General features: G+C 39.8%; 1 protein-coding gene across 1 annotated transcript in view; it reads right to left on the bottom strand.

Annotated features, from left to right (window-relative positions):
• Positions 1-2,328: 2,328 nt before the first annotated feature.
• LOC150083169 (uncharacterized) overlaps positions 2,329-27,647 on the bottom strand; it is a 292,609-nt gene continuing 267,290 nt past the window's right edge. Inside the window, exon 5 of the mRNA XM_090378413.1 lies at positions 2,329-2,423. Within this exon, the coding sequence (XP_090234539.1) occupies positions 2,329-2,423 (95 nt within the window). The remainder of the gene's footprint in view (positions 2,424-27,647) is intronic.

Here is a 27,647-nt window from a genome sequence, read left to right as displayed (position 1 = left end):
TACAGAATGAACATGCATTACTGATACTGTATATGTTCAATTCTTACTTCACTTATATACATCATATGACCTATTAAATTATTCCTTATTGCTATTTCACTACCAAAGAAGTACTGTATTTCCCCATGTAAAGACGCACCTTAATTTTGGGACCCGAAATTTGAAAAAAAAAATGTACTACATAAAGTTATTGAACTCAAGTTTTATTCATCATAAAATTCATACAACTCCTCATCACTGTCAAAACTCCCATCCATTAGCTTGTCCTCATCTGTGTCTGATGACGAATCACTGTCTTCATATATTGCCTCATCCTCAGGAACATCTATGGCATTTGAAATGCCACACTTCTTAAATGACTTGACAACGATCTCAAGCTTGATATTATCCCAGGATCTTTTCACCCAGGTACAAACTTCTCGTATAGTTGGTTTCTTCACTCTTCCTGCTGGTGTCAAATTGTCCCCAGAAGACTTTATCCATTGGTTCCATTCGTCTCTCATAGCAGCTTTGAAGGGTTTGTTAATGCTGACATCAGGTGGTTGGAGCTGGGATGTCAAGCCTCCAGGTATGATGGCAAGTTTTTTTTTGCTCTGCAGCAATCTTCTTTGTGTTTTTGTTATGTGTGCTCTGAACTGATCAAGCACCAATAGGGCAGGTTTGCGTAAGAGCCCACCTGGTCTCCTGCTCCAAACTTTCTCAAACCCGATCTTCATCCCATCCTGATCCATCCAACCCTTGTCACGAATGTGGACAATCACTCCTCGAGGAATGTCTTCTTTTGGCATTGTTTTGCATTTGAAAGTCAGAATAGGAGGCAACTTGGTTCCGTCGGCACAACAAGCTAGAACAACCGTATAATAGCTCTTTTCATGTCCACTTGTCTTCACAGTTACAGTTTTCACCCCCTTCTTATCAACAGTTCTGTTAATTTGGACATCAAATTGAAGGGGGACTTCGTCCATATTTGCAATCTGTCCCAACTCAAATTGATGTGTCTTCCGACATTGAATGACAAAACAATGAAATTCAAGGACCTTCTACTCATAGCTTTCAGGCATCTTTTGGGCAAGTCTGGTGCATGTATGCATGCTTAGTCCATTCCGTTTCATGAACCTGAAGCACCGATTGTGTCTTCCTTTGAAATCAGTTACTTATTTTTCATCAGCAATTCTTCTTGCCTCATGCTGAACCATCTTTGTGGACACAGGAATTCCAATTGCCCTTTGCTCTTCAATCCATATCTTCAATTCCACCTCTAAATCAGGTCATTTTGCTGACTTGCCTCTCATGGCCTTCTTCTGCCGTGGCGTTTTCAGTAGGGTTTCTTCTTCCTGTAGCCAGCTCGGATTGTTTTCTCAGTTGGAGGAGAACCAAACTTACATTCAGCAGCACGATTTCAATTCAATTTTGCAAACTGGATCACTTTTAACTTGAATTCAGCACTGTACGAAAATCTTTTCTGGGCCATTTCTGGGCAGAACATAGCAAAACGTAACCTAATATACCGGTAACAAGTGCGAAACAATGAGCGCAAAGACAACAAGCGGGAAATGCAAGTAAAAAAATCTACAACCACTGTATAAGACGCACCCAGTTTTTAGACCACAAATTTTTCGAAAAAGGGTGTGTCTTATACATGGGGAAATACAGTAATATAAGCTTCAATGCAGTAGTAAATGGTAATCTCAATGTATGATATCTGTAGAAATGCATTTGCAGGTCAGGTCACATTTTTCTGGATCTGACTATTTTGGGAAGTGATTTTCACTTTTTCCCTTAAACATGAATCAAAAAAAAAACTTCTCTAGTCATCAATATGATCTAAACATAGACCACTACAAGTGAGGGATGAGTGGAAAAACCCACTATGCCAGTATAGAGGACTAATCTCATGCCATGTGCTAATGATGGTGGGAGGGATGTCACCAGATCTCATCCCTAAATCTACTTTGCCACTTTGAGTGCACTACAGATACTGGGTTCAGCTGCATGGGCACCATTTATTTTGCATATATAGTTGGACCCTGTATGCACATGCGCACAATAAGTGGTGACCCTGTTGTTCATGGCATCATCATGGAGAGGTGTAACACCTTCAGGCATCAGAGCAGAAGTTTCTGCCCACTAAAGGCTAAAATCAGGATAGAGTTGCCTGTTATGATAGGCTATCTCCACCATATACTGTATATTACAAGAACTATCTTTCTTTTTTATAACAATGAGTATTTAAATTTCACACAACACACAGAAATATAAAAATGTCTCATACACATTTACATATTTTGATGAATAAGGCACATGGATTACCATTAAATTTATAAAATATTACAAATTTAGACCTCCATTTTTTTCTCTTTCAGCAACCTTATCCAAAACTTGATTCACATATTCTGTAGTGAAACTTGCAACTTTAAGTGGACCTAAGAAAGTAAAACAGCAAAACACCTGTGTAAATATTCCTTTATCCAAGTACCTTTTTTATTATGTGAAAATAATCACTTTTTAGGCTAATTCCAATAGTATTCATAAATTAGATTCTGCAGAGTTAATTAACAAGTAATTTTTTATCATCAAAGCAACGTTTGAGAAAACATGAGTTAGGATTGAAACTGAAAGTATCTGCAATTTTGCTTAGACACAACAGGAGGGAGTACATGATGAGAGCCTAGTAAATCAATTAGACTCTGGAGAGATTGTGCAAGGCTCATGGGATAGAATTTTTCTCAGCATGGTCTTTTCTTGTTAATAACACAGACTGTTTTTATAGGGATGGGATACACTTAAATAGAATGGGGTACAAGATTATTTTCTGATTTTATGGAGGCAGTGTTAGGTGGGTTGAAAAACTATTGGGGGGAGAGAGAGAATACATAAACTAATAGACCAACAGTAGCTGCAAGCAGAGGTGTATATGATTCTTGCACTGCTTCCACAGGAACATGTAGTAGCCGGAAAACAAGGTGTTAGGGATTTCAAGGCTTGCTGGGGTGTTCGTAGATAACAAGCAAATAAGAGTGAAAAGTGCACAAATATGGATGAACACCAATGATAGGAGCATAGTAAATAATCTGACCAATTTTAAGTATTTGTGAAGTCACCAACCACAGACATATTGGAGAAATGGTGTCACTCAGGTATAAGGAATGCAGAATTTTAATATGGGGAATACAATGTGTACAGAAAGGACGTCATGTATTGTATCATTGTCTTTGCAGCTCCCGAGGTTTCCCTCAACTCTGCAATCTGCTTCTTACATTGATGCTTAACTTAGCAAAGCCAGTCGTGTTTTTGTATAGGTACTGTGAATTACTGTGGGGGATGTGTTGTTTGTTTTGCATGACTGGACTCTTAATTACCAGGAAGAGCTTCCTGGTACTCATATTTTGCCATGAGGAGGCAGGCCACTTGTCATTTTGATAAACTCTAGTGAGGCAAAGTGAGCTAGCCAAGGAGAAAAATAATAACAACTTTATTTTTTAATAATGCTTATTGAAAAAATAAAGAGAGAGGAGGAGAAATGCCAGAAGTAGGCAGTGGTAAGAGAGACAGGGTGGGAACAGTTATAAAGCTAGGGAGATGATAGGAGAAGGCATCTCCTTAAGAATGAGAATTAGAAGAGCGAAGAAGTAAAGTAAAAAGAGATAAGAGAAGAAAAATATATACATACAATGATAACCCAGTTTAATATAATATAATAAAATATATAATAAGTAGCAGTAGCTTTCAAGACTAACGAGTCTCTTTTTCAAGCTACTGCTACTTATTATATATTTTATTAAATTATATTAAACTGGGTTATCATTGTATGTATATATTTTTTTAACCATGGACCCCAGTACACCAGGCCCATTCGTTACAATAAGAGGAGAAGATTAAAGCATTATTTCTCTGCTCAGGAAAGATCCTATGTCACTTCAGGAGATGAGGAAGTCAGCTAGATCCCACACTGGGAAGGCTCAGTGTCAGAAGAATTAGTCGAATGAAGATCAGAAGCAGTCAGAACTTCATTGTTTGCACACGCTTGTTCTCCTGTGTCAGCAAGCTTCTTTGGGAAGATTGGAGAAGTAGAGGCTGTGCCTCATACATGAATCCAACACTGAAGGTATCCCAGTATAGTGAAATCCTCAGCAAATGTCCCAGTGGCTCACATCTGGTGAGTACAGCCTTGGCAAACCCAGGGTCCTAAGCTGGATATCATCATTCTTCTCTTCTTGCTTCCTTGGTAAATCCCTTCTACTTCTGACACTCTCTCTCTCTCTCTCTCTCTCTCTCTCTCTCTCTCTCTCTCTCTCTCTCTCAGGGTAATGTGATGCGGGAATTTTTTTTTTGGTTGGTGTAGCAAAAGCCTCAGGCTTCCTTGCACCATACGGTTAATAATAATAATAAAGTCCTCCCTAACAAGATAGGGCAGCAAAATCCAACATCAAGAAATGGGGTCCTGCAACATCTACCACACTGGGAGATGTTTCCAGTGTCAGTTATTGCCCCAGCGGTGAAGCATCCACTGTCACAAGGGAATCCCACTGTCAGCAATAATAACTGAGTGTTTGTGATGGCCCATAGGTAGCGAGGGAACAGTTTTGTCAGTGGTTCAGCCACTTGTAGCAGGCTTCCAGTTCTGTCTAGGGATAGATGGATGAGCCCGAGAACCATGAGGGCCTGATGGATAGAGTGTACATTGAAGAACTTTTGTGAGAAATCTGAAAGTGCTTTAAAGTTCTCCAAGTTCTGAATGTAGCTTGATTAATTGCCTGCTTGTTGATGTCTAATGACAGAGTGGTGAACAGTCCAGGCATTATTGTATAATGGACAGTCATGAAGGATATGCTGCCTGTCCTGAGTCAGTCAGCAGCAGTAAGGGTTGTCTTCCAGCCACAAGGAATGATGCTTTAATTCGAAGGATCCATGGCTAGTAAGTATCTTGGATGAAACCAAAGTCTCCCTGTGATTAACATAGCTTATCTGTGAAAAAACTCCCTGGTTACCAAGCCTTATGACAGTTTTCCCAACAAGTAGTTCCCATATCCATCACTGTTCAGTCCAAACATCATTTGCGAAGTCTGGTGTTATTCTGTGGCGTTCACTGGACAGTTGTCTCATGATACTATGCTTGAATCCAGGCTACAAAACCTCAAGGTCCATTGGTAGGTGTTCAGTTAGCACCCGTAGAAAGGGTTCTACAAGATGTAGAGATGATTAGTAGCATTGCCCTCTGGGGCGACCCCAGATTTATCCAAAGGTAATCTCTATCTGTTCTTGAGTACCATGCACTGACAAAGTAGGTTACAGCTGTTACAAAAATACAATTGTACAAGACTGACATCTTTTACCCTTTTAGGTTCAATCAGACCTGGTCACTCTTGCTATTTCTTCTGCATACTTTTTGATTTTATCCATGAGATAGCCAGTGTGTGGGATAAAGAACATGTAGTGATCCAGCATAATGCTGAGGTACATCAACTGGGGTACACATTTGATGGTATGGCTGCAGAGTCTAACGGTCAGGGTTCTGGTGCACTTTCCCTTAAGAAGCATGACCTAATTTTAAGGCTGGATATATCCTGAGTTTATAAATTTGTGCCCAGTTGAGAAGGTCCACGAGGAGGTGATCTGCTCTAATTCAAAGCTCTCTGCTGACACAGTCGTGACAATGAGGACAAGGCCATACACAAAAGCAGCCATTTCGATTATAGGCTACATTTTATTTACCCATTCATCGACAAGTATACTCTATCAGCAGGAACCCAGAAGAGAACCCTGTGGACAACCCATAGTAAAAACTTTCATAAAAGTTTGGTGGGGAGTTTCCACTATGTCATATCTTTCAAAAACAGTTTTGTACTTAGTAACACATTAAAAAGGTTTGCAGGGTGGTCGAGCATCTTCAATGCAGGTAATGGGTTTGAAGCTAAATTAACACTTTGAGTTGAGTTGTCCGTCACTGAGATAATAGGTTGAGCCTGTGATGAGTATAAGATGGTATGGTACCTTGCATATCACTGGAAGCAAGGAAATTGGCCTGTATGATTTAGGATGATCAACTGGCTTGTCATATCTGGTTTTTGTTTCCAGAAGGTAGTTACGACCTCACCGTCAAGGTTAACATTAGCATTAATTGAGGCAGACAATGTAAGAAAGCAAGCTTATGCAGTATCATCCAAAAAAAAAAAAAAAACACTCCCATTTCACCCATCTATTCACTCCAAATGCTTGTCCAGATCAACTTTCAATTTATGTAAGCTATCAACTTCCACAACAAGATATGGAAGTCTGTTCCAGCAATCATCTACCTGCAACTGTCTTTCTTCAATTTGAAACTATGCTCGCTCAGGTTCTTAACCTCAGCAAGAGGAAGAATCCTATAAGACCTTGAACGAGTTGAGCTTGCTCAACCCGTTCAAGGTCTTATACACCTCAATTGGATCACCTCGCAGGTGCCTAGTCTACAGGCTCTGCAATTTGCAAGACTTAAGCTGATCTTGGTAAGAGCACCCCTTTGTTCCCCTCACCAATCTTGTTGCTCTTCTTTGTATTTGTTCTAGCAACTCTACATCCTTCCTAAAATGAGGCCTCCAGACATGTACACAGTATTCAAGGTGTGGCCTGGCCATTGCCTTGTAAAATGGGATAATCACCTCCTTGTCCCTGCTCGAAAAATTCATATATATCATGGACAAGACTCTATGACCTGCTCTGGCAGCCTATCTGCACTAGTCAGTGGACTTCATATCTGACTGCACAATTACCTCCAGGTCTTTTTCACTCTCTACTTTCCTGAGAGTAGTATCACACAGTTGGTATGTTTCTCTTGGGTTACTTCTACCCATATGCAGTACTTTGCATTTCTCAAAGTTAATCTTCAGTTTCCACTTCTTAGCCAATTTGCCCAAATTATCTAGATCCATTTGCAGTTTCATACTGTTTTATTGTCATTAACAACCCTGCAACCTTTGTATCATCTGAAAACTTGGACATTAAGCCTGATATACTTTCATCAATATCATTGATGAATACACAAAACAACAATGAGCCCAGCATGGAACCCTGGGGAACTCCACTAATAACATTAGTCCATGATAAGCAGTGTCCATTGATTACCACTCTCTATCATCTCCCACTCAACCATCCATTTATCCATTGTAGAAACTTACCCTTAAGGCCATACCACTCCAATTTGTACAGCAGTCATGTGCAACATTATGAAAAGCATTCCTGAAATCCAAGTATATGATATCAAAATTCTTTTTTGCATCAAGTTCCTTTGTGACCATGTCATAGTATCCAATCAAATTGGTCAGACAAGACCTCCCTTTAACAAACCCACGCTGTTTCTTAACTATTACTACAGTCTTGTCTAGATGATCCTGCAATGCTTCTTTAACCAGTGACTCCATTATTTTCCCTGTAACACAAGTTAAACTAAAAGGTGCATAGCTACTTGTATCACCTTTTGAACCCCGATTGTCAGTTGGGGATACTTTTGCACAACTCCAGTCCATGGGAACCTCCCCTGAGTCCAAGGAAGCTCTCATAATGATGGCTAAGGGTTTGCTTTCCTTTGCTGCCTCCTTTAATATAATTGGATAGAACCCATCCACCCCAGGTGCCTTCCTGAGGTTTAATTTCAAAAATTTCTGGACATTTTGCTCTCAGTTATTACAAAATAACTAGTTCATGTTAAAGTTTGATAAGTTTCTGGCATTTCACTCCTAGAATAACTCCTCATATGTGAATGTAGATGCAAAATACTGATTCAGCTTATCAGCTACCTGAGCAAGATCATCAATAGTAAAACCATCTATGTTAAGTGGACTAATCTGATTCATTCCTTTCCTTCTAGAGTTTACATAAGAAAAGAACTCTTTGCTGTTTTTCTTTGCATCTTTGCCAAAGATTTCTCGTAATCTGCCTTAGCCTGCCTAACTTTCTTTGTAACTTGATTATAGACCAACTTATATCTGCCATAGGCTTCTTTGTAGCCTGATAATTAATATGCATCCCATGCATTTTTCTTCTCTGCCACAAACCTCATTAATTCATCTGACATCCATTTAGACCTAAACCTTGAACAGTATTTCCTAGTTGGTATGAAAAGCCTAGTAGCCTCTATGAGTAAGTCTCTGAAGGCTTGCAATTTAGAATTCACCATTGGAAATATCATCAGTTGATCCCACTGTATAGAATTTAAAACTGTCTGAAACAACTGTAGTTACCTTTACGAAATCAAAAGCTCTTCCCTTTACCCTGATGGTAGTTACATCTTTAAGTAGATCCCACATTAGTACACTGTGATACTGTCACTCAAGTAATTCCTGTATCTGCAAATTCTTAATGCATGAATAATCGACTGCTGATAATCAGATCAAGAGTAATACTACCTCCGGTTGACTCTCGAACATGTTGCTGTAGAAAACAGCCAACCAATAAATCCACAAAAGTCTTGCTAGTGTGGAAGTGACCAACCCGCAAGTTACAGTCAAAACTCATTATAAGACATTCTGATTTTCTGACTCACACTATTTCTCTGCACAATTACTCATTATACTCATCAGATTCATTAGGCCTATAACACCCACCTACTCTCATTTTCCCTTTCCCAGTGCTTATGTCACACCAAACTGAATCGACACAGCACTGTCTATCCATGTCGACTGGCTGCACTTCCTTGGATTTTATGTATCTTAAATAATAGCATAACCCTCCTCCCTTCCTATCCACATTGTACTCCCCAAATTCTATTTCTGCATTCCCTATATCTGTGTGACACTATGTCTCTGATATCCAAACAATATCTGCCTTCGATGTTTTGACCTCAAATTCATCAAATTTATTTACCAAACTCCTATCATAGGTGTAAACGCAAGTATGCATGCATCTGTTCTTAGCCGACCGGGCTAGCCAGGTGAATAAAGTGCCTGCCTGGCAACCCAAAGGTCGCAGGTTCGAACCCCGCCTCGGGCTTGGATCACAGTAAAATACAAAAACTTTGGGAGGCGCATTATAGCCACAGAAGCTGATGCGCCAACAACTAACAAAAAAAAAAAAAAAAAAATCTGTTCCTATTCTTAGCTACCCTAACACAGCCCATTTATTTACTTGTTCCACAATGATACCCAGCAGTCTCTGAAATCCCCTGCACCTTGTTTTCCAGGCTGCTGCTCAGTCCAATACAAGCAGTGCAAGAATCACTTTCACCTCTGCCAGTGGCTACTATTAGTCTGTGTATCCCCCCAAGCGAGCCGTTTTCTGACCCACCTAACACTGCCTCGATAGCATCAGGAAATATTCTTGCATCCTTTATAATTAAGTGTACCCCATCCCTGTAGAAGCAATCTCTCCTGTTAACAAGCACAGATCACACTGAAAAAAATGTCTGCCGAATGAGCCTTGCACAATTTCTCCAGGACCGAACTGATTGACAAAGCTCTCTTCACATACTCCATTAAGTCGTGTCTGGGCTGAAATGCAGACACTTTCAAATTCAATGCTAGCTAGTGACTTTTTACCAACATTGACCTGTACTTGCTAATTAAATCTGCAGATCTCTTACTCTTATGGTCATTAGTGCCAACATGTACAACAATATCACATTTTATATCCTTAAAAGATGATATCTGCTCTACAATGTTACCAACCTTTTGCCCCTGGCAGACATACCCTAGTCCCGTTCCACCTATCCTTTTTGCATAATATATTCCCCGCTTCCCTGACAATAGCGTCACCAACAATAACAAGTTCCTGTGGGATCAGCGCATTCTGTTCTGGAGATTGCCTCTGTGTTCCGTGATGCACAGTAGTGAGATCTGGCATTGAGTTGGGCAGCTGAGAGCTTGATGGGCCCCTTATATTAATTTCTTTCAGGGCATCTATCCCACACCTCAAACTCTCATAGATGCCATCAGAATGCTGATTTCGCATTTAATTTCTTGACACACACACACACACACACACACACACACACACACACACACACACACACACACACACACACACACACACACACACACACAAAGACATCCTCCATGGATAGATAATGTTCTGTTGTAGAAATGATCGCAAACACTTCACACATTTTTTGAGACTGTGATGCGTTGGAGAATAGCCCCTTCATTTCTCCCCTGAACCACAGCATTCCTGCTAATCTGTGATCGTTGCTTCGCAGCTTTAGTCTGGGTCATAATTTTCATTTAAATACAATTTAATGAACAATGAAATTTAATAAGATTAATAAATTTTATTGATTAACTGATAATAGCTAACAGATTCCTAACACAGTGCTAACAGATTCCTACTAAGCTAACAGATTTCTAATACAGTGCTACATATTACCCTATCTAGTTTTACGTTATACCTTATGCTATTACTTGCTGACCGGGCTAGCTGGGTGGGTAAAGTGCCTGCCTGGCAACCCAAAGGTCGTGGGTTTGAATCCCACCTCGGGCTTGGATCAGAGTAAATGCAAAAACTTTGGGAGGTGCATTATGGACACAGAAGCCGATGTGCCAACAACTAACAAAAAAAAACAAAAAACACTATCAGTTCGAGATATACGTTACGCTATTTCGTATCGACTACAACAATTGCGGCAATTTCAACAATATTGGCACCAACACCAGTACGATGGTGAGGCTTAACTTACAAAAATCACTAGTTAAATTTTAAAAAAATAAGCTAACGAACGCTACTAAGCCTATTTAATGTCTTTGTAGAACACAATGTAATATGTTAATTAATAAAGAATACGGTAAAAATATCAAAGCTACTTATCCCATTTCAGCAGTCAAAAATCCTTTTTTTCCTTTCTTATTTATTCACTTGTTGCAGCTTCAAGTTCTTCGTAGGTGAATAACCCTTTATTAGTGTTTATGGAATATCAGGCATTCTCTTCTTTCATAGTCTTTTGGACCAGGATATTTTGGATAGTTTCCATCCAAGGTATGGTTTGCTGTTCCTGTGCAGTTAGGGTAGTTAGCAAAATTTTACCAGGTTTGGAGCAGATCATCTTGTAAACTATGCTCCATGGCTCTGAAATGCCAGTATGTACAAGGTTCCACCACAAATTCCTATTGCTTGTATTAATGAGTACCTGTATTAACTTGTATACTCATTAATACTTTTGTTATAAGAAAAATCTTATAACAAACAAAAGTATGGCTAAGGTAAAGAAAGCCTGCATGAGAAGCATGAAAAAGTTTGATGAAATTTACCGGTAAAAGTACTTTGCCGTAACGGCATTTGTATTGATGCTCGCTCAGTAAACATACAGTGGGTGTTATCGGTCAGGAGTAGAAATTGAATCCCATGGGAAATTGAAACCCTCCCAAAGTGGAGAAGGTAACCAGACTTTTTTTCTTTAGAATCACTGGTGGACTAGTGGATAAATTGTTTATTAAGGAAAAAAAAAAAAAAAAAAAAAATAGGCAAAGGAAGCCAACATGAGAAGCACAGCAAACTTTGAAAATGTTTACCGGTGACATTACGTTATGAACATTTTTTACGACACCAAAACTTCCAATATGACTCTGTTGATGATTCAATTAGTTACTTAAATTAGTGATTCTAGAGAAAAAAGGTCAGGTTACCCCCCTCTACTTCGGGAGGGTTTCAAGCTCCCGTGGAATTCAACTTCTACTCCAGACCGATAACACCCACCGTCTGTTTACCGAGCGAGCAACAATACAAATGCCATTATGGCAAAGTACTTTTACCGGTAAATTTCATTGAACTTTTGAATGCTTCTTGTGCAGGCTTTCTTTACCTTAGCCATACTTTTGTTTGTTATAAGATTTTTCTGAAGCATTAGCGACAATGGCTATTATGAACCAAGACAACTCATTAATACAATATAACATATACCTGTTCCTTAATGTTCTGTAACTCTCCTTTAAATATTCTAGTTCCTGTGGGTTGCCAATTGTTCTAAGCCTTTGGAATGCTTTGCTAGAGTTGTGGAGGTGGGCAAACCTCTCTCTACTCACCACTTTGATAACTTGTGCTCTTGACTGGAAATGACACGCATCCCTATGTACCCTCTCTTTAGCATTAGCATTAGTAGAGGCATTTGATGCAAGAAAGCAAGCTTATGCAGCATCAGCCAAAAAAAACCAAAAAAAAAACCACTTCCACTTCACCCCTCTGTTCGTTCAAAATACCTGTCCAGCTCAGCCTTAAACTTATTTAGGCTATCAACTTCCACGACAAGGGATGGAAGTCTGTTCACACCAACCAACCACCCGCTGGCTAAAGGCAAATTTCTGCACGTCTATCCTACATCTGTCTATCCTCAATTTGAAATTTATGCCCTCTCAGGTGATTATTCTGAGAGAGAGGAAGAATCCCATCAGCACTGAGCATGCTCAAACCATTCAAGGCTTTATACACCTCTATCAGATCACCTCGCTGGTGCCTAGTCTCCAGACACTGTAATTTGCAAAACTTAAGCCTTTCTTCGTAAGAGCACCCCCTTTGTTCCATTCACTAATCTTGTTGCCCTTCTCTGTACTCGTTCCAGCAGCTCTACATCCTTCTTGAAATGAGGCCTCCAGACCTGTATACAGTACTCTAGGTGTGGCCTGACCATTGCCTTATACAAGGGAATAATCACCTCCTTATCCCTGCTAGAAAAATTCCTATATATCATTGACAACACACCATGAGCTACTCTTGCAGCCCTTCTGCACTGTTCAGAGAACTTCATATCTACCTGCACAACCACCCCCAGGTCCCTTTCATTCTCTACCACTGTCAGTGTAGTACCACAGAGCTGATACGTTGCTCTGGGGTTGCTGTTTCCCATGTGTAGTACTTTACATTTGTCAATGTTAAACTTCATTTGCCAGCTCTCAGCCCATCTGCTCAACCTTTCCAGATCCTGTTTCAGCAGCATAGTGTCAGTAGTGTCCTTCACAACCCTGCCTACCTTTGTATCGTCTGCAAACTTCGACATTAAGCTTGATATACCCTCATCAATATCATTTATGAATACAGAAAACAATAATGGACCCAACACTGAGCCCTGAGGGACTCCACTAATAACATTAGTCCACGACGAGCAGTGTCCACTGATTACCACTCTCTGTCTTCTCCCCCTCAGCCACCCCTTTATCCACAGCAGCAGTTTGCCTCCAATGCCACACTGCTCCTTCCTACTGCTTCCCAAGGATGAAAAATTGCAGAGTAAGCAAATATCGAGTTCAGTTCTAAGGAAGAGCTTTGCAATTTGAAACAATAAATAAAATGAAAATGGGAAACAAGAACAGCCACACTTACTGCCTATGTTACGATCATGGGCCTCATCTTCCAGAAACTGGGAAGAATCATTTTTTAAAACTTCAAACAGACAGGGAAATATCATTGGGGGGGGGGAACCCACTGGTGTGGTTAATTTTATTTTCGTGCAGAAGTTTTCAAAATATGGCCAATTATTACATCATTTTCTTTGTTGTTGCCCATCTTAAAAATCTCTATGCTTAATCTGCCCAGTGCATGTGCTTCCCAAACTACAATGTAGAGACTCAAAACCATGTCATTCAACTGGGGATTGCTTCCCCCCCCCCCCCCCCCCCCCGCCCCACCCCCAAATGATATTTCCCTGTCTGTTTGAAGTTTTAAAGAAATGATTCTTCCCAGTTTCTGGAAGATGAGGCCCATGATCGTAACATAGGCAGTAAGTGTGGCTGTTCTTGTTTCCCATTTTCATTTTATTTATTGTTTCAAATTGCAAAGCTCTTCCTTAGAACTGAACTCGATATTTGCTTACTCTGCAATTTTTCATCCTTGGGAAGCAGCACTTGGTTGCCTAATCTGCCCAGTGCATGTGCTTCCCAAACTACAACTTGAATCTGGCGCTCGGGTCGCAGAAGAGAACAGTCGGTGGATTTTGGCTGCTGTAAAGGGTTAAGTATTTTTAATTTTTACCATATTCTTAGTTAATTAATATAGTACATTGTGTTTTACAGAGATATTAAATAGGTTTAGCAGCTTTCATTAGTTTCTTATTTTGAAATTAACCAGCGATTTTTGGAAGTTATGACTCCCGGCGTTGGCGCCAATATTGTTGAACTAGACGCCATTTTATAGTCGATAAGAAACAGCGTAACGTAATATATCTCAAACTGATAGTGTAAGGTATAAAGTAAAACTAGATAGCGTAATACAACAAAGCATTGTATTAGGACCCTGTTAGCTTATTATAGTATTATGAATTAATCAAAAATAATATTAATCTTATAAAAATTCATTTTTAATTAAATTGTATTTAAACGGAAATCATGACCCAGACTAGAGCTGCGAAGCAGAGAACACAGACTAGCGAGAATGCTGTGACTCGGGGAGAAACAAAAGGGGCGATTCTCCAACGCATCATAGTATCAAAAAATCTGTGAAATGTTTGCCGACCTTTCTAAAACAGGACTTGATCTGGCTAAAGAGGATGCCTTTGTATGTGCTAGGTGTCTAGAGTGTCACGAAATTAGATACCAACTCAGCGTTCTGATGGGCGTCTATGAGAGCTTGAGGTGTAGGGTAAATTCCCTCCAAGAAATTAATATGAGAGGACCTATCAAGCTCTCGGCTGCCCAGCTCAACAACAGAGCTCATTCCTGTGGATCAGGCAACAGATAGGCAAAGCAAGGCAGAATGCACTGGTCCCAAAGGAACTAGTTATTGTTGGTGACTCTATTGTCAGGGAGATGGGAAATATACTATGCAAGAAGGATAGGTGGAACAGGGCCAGGTTGGCACTTCCGTAGCCAGGCGGGCAGGAATGTGTAGCACACACTTCTTGATTAGACTGGGGTTTAAGCCCGTGACCACCAAATACGGAGGATGCGGAAAGGTCAGGGAATAACCACCGCATATTCCAGGAGAAATATGGCCTTAGTTGCTAATGCTCATAAAAAAAAAAAACCAAATAACAAACAATAACAAGGATCAGGGTATGTCTGCCAGGGACAAAAGTTGATGACGTTGTAGAGCAGATATCTTTTAAGGGCACAAAAGGTGATGTTGTACACGTTGGTACTAATGACATTAAGAGTAAGAGATATGCAGGTTTACTCAACAAGTACAGGTCAATGTTGAAAAAATGTAGCGAGTTAGGGTTGAATGTGAATGTGTCTGCAATTATGCCAAACACGACAGGAGGGAGTATATGATGAGAGCCTTGTCGATCAATTCAGCCTTGGAGGCATTGAGCCTTGCACAAAGGGTAGAATTTTTTTCAGCTTGGTCTGTGCTTGTTGACAGGAGAGACTGCTTCTACAGGGATAGGGTACACTTAAGTAGAAAGGGTGCAAGAATATTTGCTGATGCCATCAAGGCAGTGTTAGGTTGTTCGGAAAACTGCTAGCTTGTGGGGATACATAGACTGAAAGTTTAACAGTGGCCGCATGCAGAGGCAAAAGTGATCCTTGCACTGCTTCTATTAGAATAAGCAGCAGCCTGGAAAGCAAGGTAATGGAGATTTCCAGAACTGCTGGGAGTCATAAGAACAAGTAAATACATGGGCTGTGTTAGGGTAACTAAGAGTAGGAACAGGTGCATGTATATCTGCATGTACACCAATGCTAAGAGTATAGTTAATAAATTTGATGAGCTTGAAGTGCTGGTCAAGACATCAAAGGCAGATATTGTTGGTATATCAGAGACATGGTGTCACACAGATATAAGCAGTGCAGAATTTGAATTTGGGGAGTACAATGTGTACAGAAAGGATAGACAGGAGAGGAAGGAAAGAGGGTTTATGCTATTAGTTAAGAAACATAAAATCTAAGGAAGTGCAGCCAGTCGACATGGATGGACAGTGCAGTGTCGAGTCAGTTTGGTGAGATATAAGCACTGGGAAAGGAAAAACGAGAGTAGGTGTTTGCTCTGGGCCTAATGAATCTGTTGAGTATAATGAACAATTGTGCAGACAAATAGAGTGGGCCAGTAAATCAGAATGTCTTATAATGGGGGATTTTAACTTTCCAGATATTGACTGGAACTTGTGGTTGATCACTCGCACATTAGCAAGACTTTTGTGGATTTATTGAATAACTGTTTTTTACAGCAACATGTTCGAGAGGCAACCGGAGGGACTAATACTCTTGATCTGATTATCAGCAGTGATTATTCATGCATTAAGAATTTGCAGATAAAGGAACCACTGGGTGACAGTGATCATAATGTACTGATTTGGTAAGTAAAGATGTAACTACCAACAAGGCTAAAGGGAAGGCTTTTACTTTCATAAAGGTGATTACAGGGGTCTCAGACAGTTTTTAAATTCTGTAGAGTGGGATCAACTGATGATGTTACCAACATTTAATTCTAAATGTTGGTAACATTCTTCAAGGACTTAATTTTGGAGGCTACTAGGCTTTTCATTACAACGAAGAAATACTGTTCAAGGTTTAGACCAAAATAGATGTCAGATGAATTAATGAGGCTCGTGGCAGAGAAGAAAAATGTATGGGATGCATATAAAGTATCAGGTGAAACAGAAGCCCATGGCAGTTACGAACTAGTCTGTAATCAAGTCACAAAGGAGGTTAGGCAGGTGAAGGCAGATTAAGAGAACTCTTTGGCAGAGGATGCAAAGAAAAACAGCAAAGAGTTCTTCACTTATGTAAACTCTACAAGAAAAGGAATGAATCAGATTGGACCACTTAACAAAAATGGGTTGACTATTGATAATCATTCTCAGTAGCTGATAAACTGAAAGAGTATTTTCCATCTACATTCACACATGAAGAGTTATTCAATGACAGGAGTGGATCAGGCAACTCTTAGATTACTTAGCACCCTGTTACTTCAAAATCACTAACAGGGAGCTAAGTGATTTTGTAATGACCAAGAGCAAAGTGGAGGAGAAATTGTTGAAGTTAAACATAAGGAAGGCACCTGGGATGGACGGGATCGATCCAGTTATATTAAAGGAGGCAGCAAAGGGAGTAAGCAAACCCTTAGTCATAATTATGAGAGCTTCCTTGGACTTGGGGGAGGTCCTCATAGACTGGATGTGTGCAAATGTATCACCAATTCACAAAGGGGGATTCAAAAGGTGACACAAATAACTACAGACCTGTTAGTTTAACTTGTGTTCCAGGGAAAATAATGGAATCACTGGTTAAAGAAGTATTGCAGGATCATCTAGATAACATTGCAGTAATAGTTAGGACAACAGCATGGGTTTGTTAAAGGGAGGTCTTGTCTGACCAATTTGATTGGATACTATGATGTGATCACAAAGGAACTGAATGCCAAAAATAATTTTATTATTATTATTATTAGGTATATGGTGAAAGGAAGCCTGAGGCTTATGCTGCACCAGCCAAAAAAAAAATTTTCTGAATTACCCCGAGAGAGAGAGAGAGAGAGAGAGAGAGAGAGAGAGAGAGAGAGAGAGAGAGAGAGAGAGAGAGAGAGAGAGAGAGAAGTAGAAGGGAATCACCAAGAAAAAGAATAATGATGTCCAGATTTTGATATATACTTGGATTTCAGGAAAGCTTTGGATACTGTTGCTCATGGAAGACTGCTGTATAAATTGGAGAGGTATGGCATTAAGGGTAACTTGCTACAATGAATAAAGGGATGGTTGAGTGGGAGATGACAGAGGACACTGCTCTTCGTGGACAAATGTTATTAGTGGAGTTCCCCAGAGCAGAGTTCAGCTCTGGGGAGTTCGGTGTTGTGCCCATTGTTGTTTTCAGTATTTATCAATGATATTGATGAAGGTATATCAGGTTTAATCTTCTAGTTTGCAGATGATACAAAGGTTGGCAGGGTTGTAAACGAAAGTATGCTACTCCAATTGGATCTAGAAAAGTTGGGAAAATAGGCTGAGAAGTGGCAACTGAAGTTTAACATTGACAAATGCAAAGTACTGCATATGGGTAGCAATAACCGTACAGAAACATACCAACTGTGTGGTACTACACTCAGGGAAGTGGAAAATGAAAAAGACCTGGGAGTAATTGTGCAGTCAATTTATGAAGTTCGATGAGCAGTGTAGATGGGCTGCCAGGGTAATTCATGGAGTCTTGACAATGATATATAGGAATTTTGCTAGGGGACAGGGATGTGATTATCCTGTTATACAATGGTAAGGCCACACCTAGAGTACTGTGTACAGGTCTGGAGGCCTCATTTTAGGAAGGATGTAGAGTTGCTAGAACGAGTACTTAATTTCTGCAAGTAGCAGCATCTTGAGACAAGGTGATGTGATTGAGGTGTACAAGGCCTTGAATGGTTTGAGTAGACTCAATTCTAATGGGTTACTTCCACTTGCTGGGTTTAAGAACCTGAGAGGATATAGATTAAAATTGAGGAAAGACACTTGCAGAATAGATGTGCTGAAATTTGCCTTTGGCCAGTGGGTAGTTGATCGGTGCAACAGATAGCCTAAATAAATTTAAGGCTGAGTTGGACAGGCATTTGGATCGAATAGAGGAGTGAAATGGGAGGTCTTTTTGTTTTTTTTTGGCTGATGCTTCATAAGCATCAGCCAAATCTTACATTCTTGCATCATATGCCTCTACTAATGCTAATGTCGGTATGAAGGTGAGGCTTCCCTTACAAAAATCAGTAGTTAAATTTTAAAAAAATTAACTGACAAATGCTACTAAGCCTATTTAATGTCTTTGTAAAATACACTGTAATATGTTAATTCCGGAAGAATACAGTAATTTATCCCTTTTCAGCAGCCGAAAATCCTTTTTTTAGCATTAGCATTAGTAGAGGCATATGATGCAAGAGAGCAAGCTTATGCAGCATCAGCCAAAACAAAAAAAAAAAAACCCTTCCACTTCACCCCTCCATTCGTTCGAAATATCTGTCCACCTGAGCCTTAAATTTATTTAGGGTATCAACTTCCACAACAATGGATGGAAGTCTGTTCCACTAACCAACTACCAGCTGGCTAGAGGCAAATTTCCACACATCTATCCTACATCTGTCTTTCCTCAATTTGAATTTATGCCCTCTCAGGTGATTATTCTGAGCAAGAGGAAGAATCCCATCAGCATTGGGCATGCTCAAACCATTCAAGACTTTATACACCTCTATCAGATCACCTCGCTGGTGCCTACTCTACAGACACTGTAATTTGCAAAACTTAAGCTTTCTTCGTAAGAGCAACCATTTCTTCCATTCACTAATGTTGTTGCCCTTCTCTGTGCTCGTTCCAGCAGCTCTACATTCTTCTTGAAATGAGGCCTCCAGACCTGTATACAGTACTCAAGGTGTGGCCTGACCATTGCCTTATTCAAGGGAATAATAACCTCCTTGTCCCTGCTAGAAAACTTCCAGTATATCATTGACAAGACACCATGAGCTACTCTTGCAGCTTGTCTGCACTGCTTAGAGAACTTCATATCTGCCTGCACAATTACCCCCAGGTCCTATTCATTCTCTACTGCTTTCAGTGTAGTACCACAGAGTTGATACGTTGCTCTGGGGTTGCTGTTTCCCATATGTAGTACTTTACATTTATCAATGTTAAACTTCATTTGCCACCTCTCTGCCCAACCTTTCCAGATCCTGTTGCAGCAGCATAGCATCAGTAGTGTCCTTAACAACCCTGCCAACCTTTGTATCGTCTGCAAACTTGGACATTAAGCTTGATATACCAATTTCAATATTATTTATAAATACAGAAAACAATAATGGACCCAACACTGAACCCCGAGGGTCTCCACTAATAACATTAGTCCACGATGAGCAGTGTCCATTGATTACCGCTCTCTGTCTTGTCCTCCTCAACCACCACTTTATCCATAGCAGCAATTTGCCTCCAATGCCACACAGCTCCAATTGGTGCAGCAGTCTTTCATGTGCAACAGTATGAAAAGCCTTTCTAAGATCCAAGTATATAATATCAAAGTTATTCCCTGCATCCAGCTCTTTTGTGACTGCATCATAGTATCCAATCAAATTGGTCAGGCAAGACTTCCCCTTAACAAAACCATGCTGTGTCCGAGATATAACTGAAGTCTTGTCTAAATGATCCTGCAGTGCTTCTTTAACCATTGCCTCCATTAATTTTCCTGGAATAGAAGTTAAACTCACAGGTCTATAATTACTTGTGTCAACCTTTGATCCTCCTTTGTGATTTGGGGTCATATTTGCACACCTCCAGTCTATGGATACCTCCCCTGAGTCCAAAGAAGCTCTCATAATTATGGCTAAGGGTTTGCTTACTTCCTTTGCTGCCTCCTTTAATATAACTGGATAGATCCCATTCCACCCCAGGTGCCTTTCTTGTGTTTATCTTCAACAATTTCTTCTCCACTTTACTCTCAGTTATTACAAGATTATCTAGCTTACTGCCAGAGTTGAATACACCTCTAGCATTCCCCTCGCTGAATAACTGCTCATGTGTGGATGTCGATGCAAAATATTCATTTAGTTTGTTAGCTACCTGAGCAGGATCATCAACAGTTGAACCATCGATATCAAATGGACCAATCTGATTCATTCCCTTCCTTCTAGAGTTTACACAAGTAAAGAACTCTTTGCTGTTTTTCTTTGCATCCTTTGCCAAAGATTTCTCATAATCTGCCTTTGCCTGCCTAACCTCCTTTTGTGACTTGGTTGCAAACCAGCTTATATCTATTATAGGCTTCTGTGTCACGTGTTAATTTATATGTATCCCATGCATTTTTCTTCTCTGCCATGTGTCTCATTAGTTCATGTGACATCCATTTAGGCCAAAACCGTGAACAATATTTCTTAGTTGGTATGTAAAGCCTAATAGCTTCCAAGATAAGTTCTTTGAATGCTTCCCATTTTGAATTTGCTGTTGGTAACATCATCAGTTGGTCCCACTGTGTAGAATTTAAATACTGTCTCAGATCATCGTAGTGGCCTTTACGAAAGCAATAACCCTTCCCTTTACCCCTTATGGTAGTTACCTCTTTGAGGAAATCCCGCTTCAGCACACTGTGATCACTGTCACCTAGTGGTTCCTTTTCTTTACTTATTCACTTGTTGCAGCTTCAAGTTCCTCGTCGGCCCTTCTTGTTGCCCTTCTCTGTACTCGTTCCAGCAGTTCTACATCTTTCTTAAAATGAGGCTTCCAGACCTGAATACAGTACTCAAGGTGTGGCCAGACCATTGCCTTATACAAGGGGGGACAATCACACCTTTATCCCTGCTAGCAAAATTCCTGTATATCATTAACAAGACACCATGAGCTAATCTTGCAACATTTTTTTAACTGCTTAGAAAACTCGATATCTGACTGCACAATTACCCCCATTTCCTTTTCATTCTCCACTACCCTGAGTTTAGTACCACCCAGATGGTACGTTACTCTGGGATTACTGATACCCATATGCAGTACTTTACATTTGCCAATGTTCAACTTCAGTTTCCACCTCTCAGCCAATCTGCTCAACTTTTCCAGATCCTATTGCTGTACGGTACTACCATTACTGTCACTAACAACCCAGCCAACCTTCATATCATCTGCAAAATTAGACATTAACCCTGATATACCTACATTAATATCATTGATAAATACCAAAAACAATAGGCCCAACATGGGACCCTGGGGGACTCCTCTAACAACATATGTCCATCAAGAACAGCATCCATTGATAACCACTCTCTGTCTTCTCCAACTCAAACATCCCTTTATCCATTGTAGCAACTTGCCCTTAATGCCATACTGCTCCAATTTGTGCAGTAGTCTTCCACGTGCCTCAGGAGCAAAACCTTTCCTAAAATCCAAGTATATGATATCAAAATTATTCTTTGCATCCAATTCTTTTGTGACCACATCATAATATGCAATCAGACTTGTCAGACAAGACTTCCCCAAAACAAACCCATGGTGTGTCTGACCTATACATGCAGTCTTGTTTAGATAATCCTGCATAGCTTCTTTAACCAGTGACTCCATTATTTTCCCTGGAACAGAAGTAAGACTTAATGGTCTGTAATTACCCGTGTCACCCTTTGATTCCCTTTGTGAACTGAGTACACATTTGCACATCTCTAGTCCATCCTCTGAGTCCAAAAGGAAGCTTTCATAAGCTAAGGGTTTGCTTACTTCCTTTGCTGCCTCCTTTAATATACAGTAAACCCCCGCTATTCGCGGTATCTGTATTCGCGGTTTCGCGTATTCGCGATCGCCGATTTAATATAAAATGAAACCTAAAAAAATGTGAATTTTAAAGCGCCGTGAATATTTTCCGCCATAAAAAAACATGGGCGTGGCTAAAATTATCTTTCCCGGTCAAAACAGCGCTCAGTGGTTGGGGGAAGAAGGGTGACAAAATCGCGAGCGTGAAAGTTTCTCGCTAATCCTTGTTCAATATGTGTTATGCGCTTGTTATGGAAGGTTTCGTCGTTTGCTTTTAATTTATATGCTTATAAATTGAATAAATTTATCAATTTATAAATTGATATGCTTACAAATGTGATAAATCTACCGTTTTGCGGTGAAAAACAGACTTTTTCGAGTGTGTTAACGGAAGAAAGTGACTTTGTTGTGGACAAGTTCTTTCTAACCCCTACAAAAATATCACTACGAATAACAAGAGAAATGTGAAAATATCAAAGAAGGTGATGACATTAGCGAATAAAATTGAGTTATTAAATAAAATTTCTAATTCCTCAGTGGCAAAACATTATAAAATCAATGAGTCAACGGTACGATCAATCAAGAAATCGGAAGAAAAAATCCGCCGTAGTGTCCGTGAAAATGCGCTAATTGCTTCAAAAATTTGCCCTAACTCTTGATGTTAAATTAGAAAAAATGGAAAAGGGTTTAAATCTGTGGATAGGAGACCGAACTCAAAATAAAATTCCGTTAAATTCACTCATCATTCGTGAAAACGCAAAACTCCTTATCAACGCTTTAGCGAAACTGGTGATAGCACTGGCGGGAGAGGTTTTTTAGCTAGCAAAGACGCTGGTTTGAAAGATTTGTTTGAAATTTCTAATAAATATTACATTTAATATTAAATTGTTTCTTATTTTCATTTCGATGCCATATGGTTGCATTTCACTATGTACTGTCTATGTACATTGTCATATTATGAAGGTACATATAATACATACATAGACAAAATTTTAGACTAGTTTTTCTTATATATTTCATACTTTGGAACGGAACCCCTTTATTACTATGGGAGCCATACCTCAGTATTCGCGTTTTCGGTATTCGCGGCATTTCTCATGAACGTAACCCCCGCGAATAGCGAGGGTTACCTGTAATTGAATAGATCCCATCCACCCCAGTTGCCTTCCCTATGTTTAACTTCAACGATTTCTCCTCCACTTTGCTCTCAATTCTTACAAAATCACTTAGCTCCCTGTTAGAGTTTGATAAAAATCTGGCCCTTTCCTCCTTGAATAACTCCTCATGTGTGAATGTAGATGCAAAATACTGATTAGTTTGGCAGCTATCTGACAATGATCGTCCACAGTCAAACCACTGATATCAAGTGGACCAATCTGATTCTTCCCCTTCCTTTTAGAGTTTATATAATTCTTTGCTGTTTTTCTTTGCATTCTTTGCCAAAGATTTCTCACAATCTGCCTTTGCCTGCCTAACCTCCTTTGTTACTCGATTACATACTAGCTTATATCTGCCATAGGCTTCTGTGTCGCCTGATAATTTATACTCATACCATGCATTTTTCTTCTCTGCCACGAGCTGCATTAATTCATCTGATATCCATTTAGGCCTAAACCTTGAACAGTATTTCTTAGTTGACATGAAAACCTAGTACCCTCCAAGATAAAGTCCCCGAAGGCTTCCCTTTAGAATTCACTGTTGGTAACATCATCAGTTTATCCCAATGTCAGAATTTAAAAACCCTGAGACCAATGTAGTCACCTTTACAAAAGCAAAAACCTTCCCCCCTTACCCCCGATGGTAGTTGCATCTTTAGGTAAATCCCATATCAGTACACTGTAATCAATGCCACTTAGTGGTTCTTTTATCTGCAGATTCTTAATGCATGAAATATCACTGCTGATAATCAGATCAAGAGTATTACTTCCTCTGGTTGCCCCTCGAACATGTTGCTGTAGAAATCAATCCTCCAATAAATCTGCATAGGTCTTGCTAGTGTGCAAGTGACCTACTTATAAGTTCCAGTCAATATCTGGAAACTTAAAATTACCCATTATAAGACATTCTGATTTACTGGCCCACTCTATTTCTCTGCACAATTGCTCATTATACTCATAGATTCATTAGGTCTATGACACACACCTACTCTCATTTTCTCTTTCCCAGTGCTTATGTCACACCACACTGATTCAACATTGCATTGGCCACCAACGTCAACTGGATGCACTTCCTTAGATTTTCTGTGTTTCTTAACTATAACAGCATAATCTCTCCTCCCTTCCTCCAGAAAGGATCCCTGTCTATCCTTTCTGTACCCATTGTACTCCCCAAATTCCAATTCTGCACTGCTTATATCCTTGTGGCACCATGTCTCTGATATCCCAACAATAGCCGCTTTTGATGTCTTGACCAGCACTTCAAATTCATCAAATTTAGTTACTATACTCCTAGCATTGGTGTACATGCAAGTACACCAATGCTAGGAGTATACACCTATTCTTACTCTTAATTACCCTAACACAACCGATGTATTTACTTGTTACATAATGAATCCCCAGCAGTGCTTTAATTTCTCCAGTATCTTGCTTTGCAGGCTGCTTCTCATTTCAATAGAAGAGTGCAAGAATCACTTTCACCTCTGCCTGCGGCTCCCATTAATCTATTAGTCTGTGAATCCCCCGCCAAGCTAGCAGTTTTCCGATCCACCTAACACTGCCTCTATAGTGTCAGCAAATATTCTTGCACTCTTTCTATTTAAGTGTATCCCATCCCTGTAGAAACAATCTCTCCTGTTAACAAGCACAGTCCACACCGAGAAAAATTCTCCCCCATGAGCCTTGCAGTATGTCTCCAGGGCCGAATTAATTGACAAGGTTTTCATCCTATACTCCCTCCTATCATGTCTGGTCAGAATTGCAGACTCTTTCAAATTTAATCCTAACTAGGGACTTCTCTCCAACATTTTTCTGTACTTGTTAAGTAAGTCCGTAGGTCTTCTACTCTTAATTAATCCCAATGTGTACAACAGTATCACCCTTTGTGCCCTTAAAAGATGATACAGTCAAGCCTCGCATAATGCGAGTTCAATTCATGCATTTTTCAGTTACCGCTATTTAAAAAAATTATACAACTTTTCATTTTACACGATGCAAATTTCCAGTTTTCTTCCGTTTTCTAGTCACATTAATGTGATCTTTTTTATGTGATAGTTGAAAAAGATTTGAATCGTGAGCTAAGGTTACCACGCATCAGACGGGCAATAAACAAGTGTTTGCCTACCTTAGTGTGTTCAATCGACCATCGGAAGAAGAAGTGTTACTTGTTTGTCTCCCTAATAAAGTCACTTGCAGACTAGCATTTAAATTTTTAAATGTAAAAAAAAAATTTAATTTTTAAATGAGCCAGATGAAAATGTTACCACAAAGGATATAACGGTAAGAGAACTAGATGAAATCTTTCATATCGCAATGAACCTCAAACAAAAGGTTTGAGGTAATCTGCGATATTTATTTTGCCTGGGCCTAGAGAAGATTGTTGTTGGTTATCGGAAATTGATTGATGAAAAAAAGAAAGCCAACTCTGTTCAAATATTTCCTTCATTGTGAATTTTAGGCCAGAGGTTCCCAAACTTCCTCGGTTCACGGCACGCTTAGTGTCTTAGGAAGCTTACAAACTGAATGAGTATTTTGCATCTATATTTACACATCAGGAGGTCTGTAGGGATGGGATATACTTAAATAGAAGGGAAGCAAGAATATTTGCTGATGCTATCGACAGTGTTAGGTGGGTCGGAAAACTGCTAGATTGAGGGGACACACGGACTAATAGATTAACAGTACCCACAGGTCTAATCTCAATGATGTCCATTTTCACTTGCAGTCTGCCAAACCCCCATGTACTTTTTCTGACAGAATCTCGGTTATTGGTTGATTCAACCACTGCTCATCTCAGTTGCCCAAATTATTTGTTGTATGATTCCTTCCGCCTCAAAGGTGGTACTTGTGCATATGTCCATTCAGATATTCCCTGTCAGAGATTTGGTAATTTGATATCTCCTCTTTTCGATCTTCTCTGGCTTAAAATCTCTCTACCTCATTGTGTCAAATTCATCTGTTGTCTCTACCGTTCTCCCAACTCCACTAATCACTTGGACCTCTTTGACTTCCTCTCTTTGCAACTCAACTTTCTCCAGTCCAACTTTCCTAACAGTGAGGTAATTTTCCTTGGTGATTTTAATGTTCACAAATCCAGCTGGCTTCCGTTTTCTAGTCACATTGACCCAGCTGGTCGAGATGCTGAGGCTTTTGCAATTACTGATAACCTTGCACAGCTTGTTCACTTACCTACAAGAATACTGTACAATCCTAACTATGCAGCCAACACGGTTGATCTTTTTTCTCACAAACAACACTTCTAAGTACACGGTCAAAGTAAGTGGTCCTTTAGGCACCTCAGATCACAACTTTGTGATTGTCTCTTCTCCAATGGAGCCTTTATCTCAATGCTATTCCCAACATCGTACTGTTTGGCATTACAAGAATGCAAAATGGGATGACCTGCAAGATTTCTTTTCTTCTTTTCCTTGGTCAGATTACTGTTTCAAAACTTCTGATGTCAACATTTGCTCAGATCGTGCCAGTGAAATTATTCTTGTAGGAATGGAATCCTTTATTCCACACTCCACTTTAAAATCTCATCCTTTATCTAAACCTTGGTTTTCCAATAAATGTGCTAAGGCTGTTCAAGACAAGAATGTTGCGTATCATAATTGGCTTGTTTCCAAATCATCAGTTTTGTTTTCTGCCTACACCAAAGCTTGCAACAATTGTAAAGGAGTTATTAATCAGTCCAAACTAGATTTTGAACGGGCTAAGAGTAGAAAACTTGCTTCTTGCTCTAATGGTAGCCAAGCATTCTGGTCTCTTGCTAAAGCTATTGGCCACAACTTTTGCCCATCTCTGCTCCCACCTCTGTCAAATCCAGTTGGTTCTGTTGTCACTTCAGCCAAGGATAAAGCTGATCTGCTAGCAACCCATTTTTCTTCAAACTCCTCTATTAATGATCTTGGTAAAAAACCTCCCACCATTCCCAACATGCTCCATTCAATGCCTACTATGGTCTTCCATCAAAAGGACATCAGAAGGATTTTGACAAATCTTGATGCTAAGAAAGCTACAGGTCCTGATGGTATTTCTCCACTTGTTCTCAAAACCTGTGCTCCTGAACTTAGTCCTGTTCTTTGCTGCCTTTTTTCACTTTCTTATTCCAAAGGTGTTTTTCCTTCTGCTTGGAAATTTTCTCATGTCCAGCCAGTTCCTAAAAGGATGACATATCCCTTCCATCCAATTATCGTCTCATTGCAATTACTTCTACTCTTTCTAAAGTAATGGAAAAATCAATTAACCGCCAACTGTTAAACTACTTAGAAACCTTCCATCTGATCAATAATCGCCAGTATGGATTCCTTCAGTGTCGATCCACCGGTGATATTCTGGCTTATGTAGGACAAATGGACAAATTAAATGGAAAAGTTCATTGAAACACAAGCAGTTGCTCTTGACATCTCAAAGGGGTT

Source organism: Mastigoproctus giganteus, chromosome 7, assembly GCF_048544385.1.
Source record: "Mastigoproctus giganteus isolate SK-2022 chromosome 7, ASM4854438v1, whole genome shotgun sequence".
Lineage (NCBI taxonomy): Eukaryota > Metazoa > Arthropoda > Arachnida > Uropygi > Thelyphonidae > Mastigoproctus > Mastigoproctus giganteus.
This window is presented reverse-complemented; position numbering and strand designations above follow the sequence as displayed.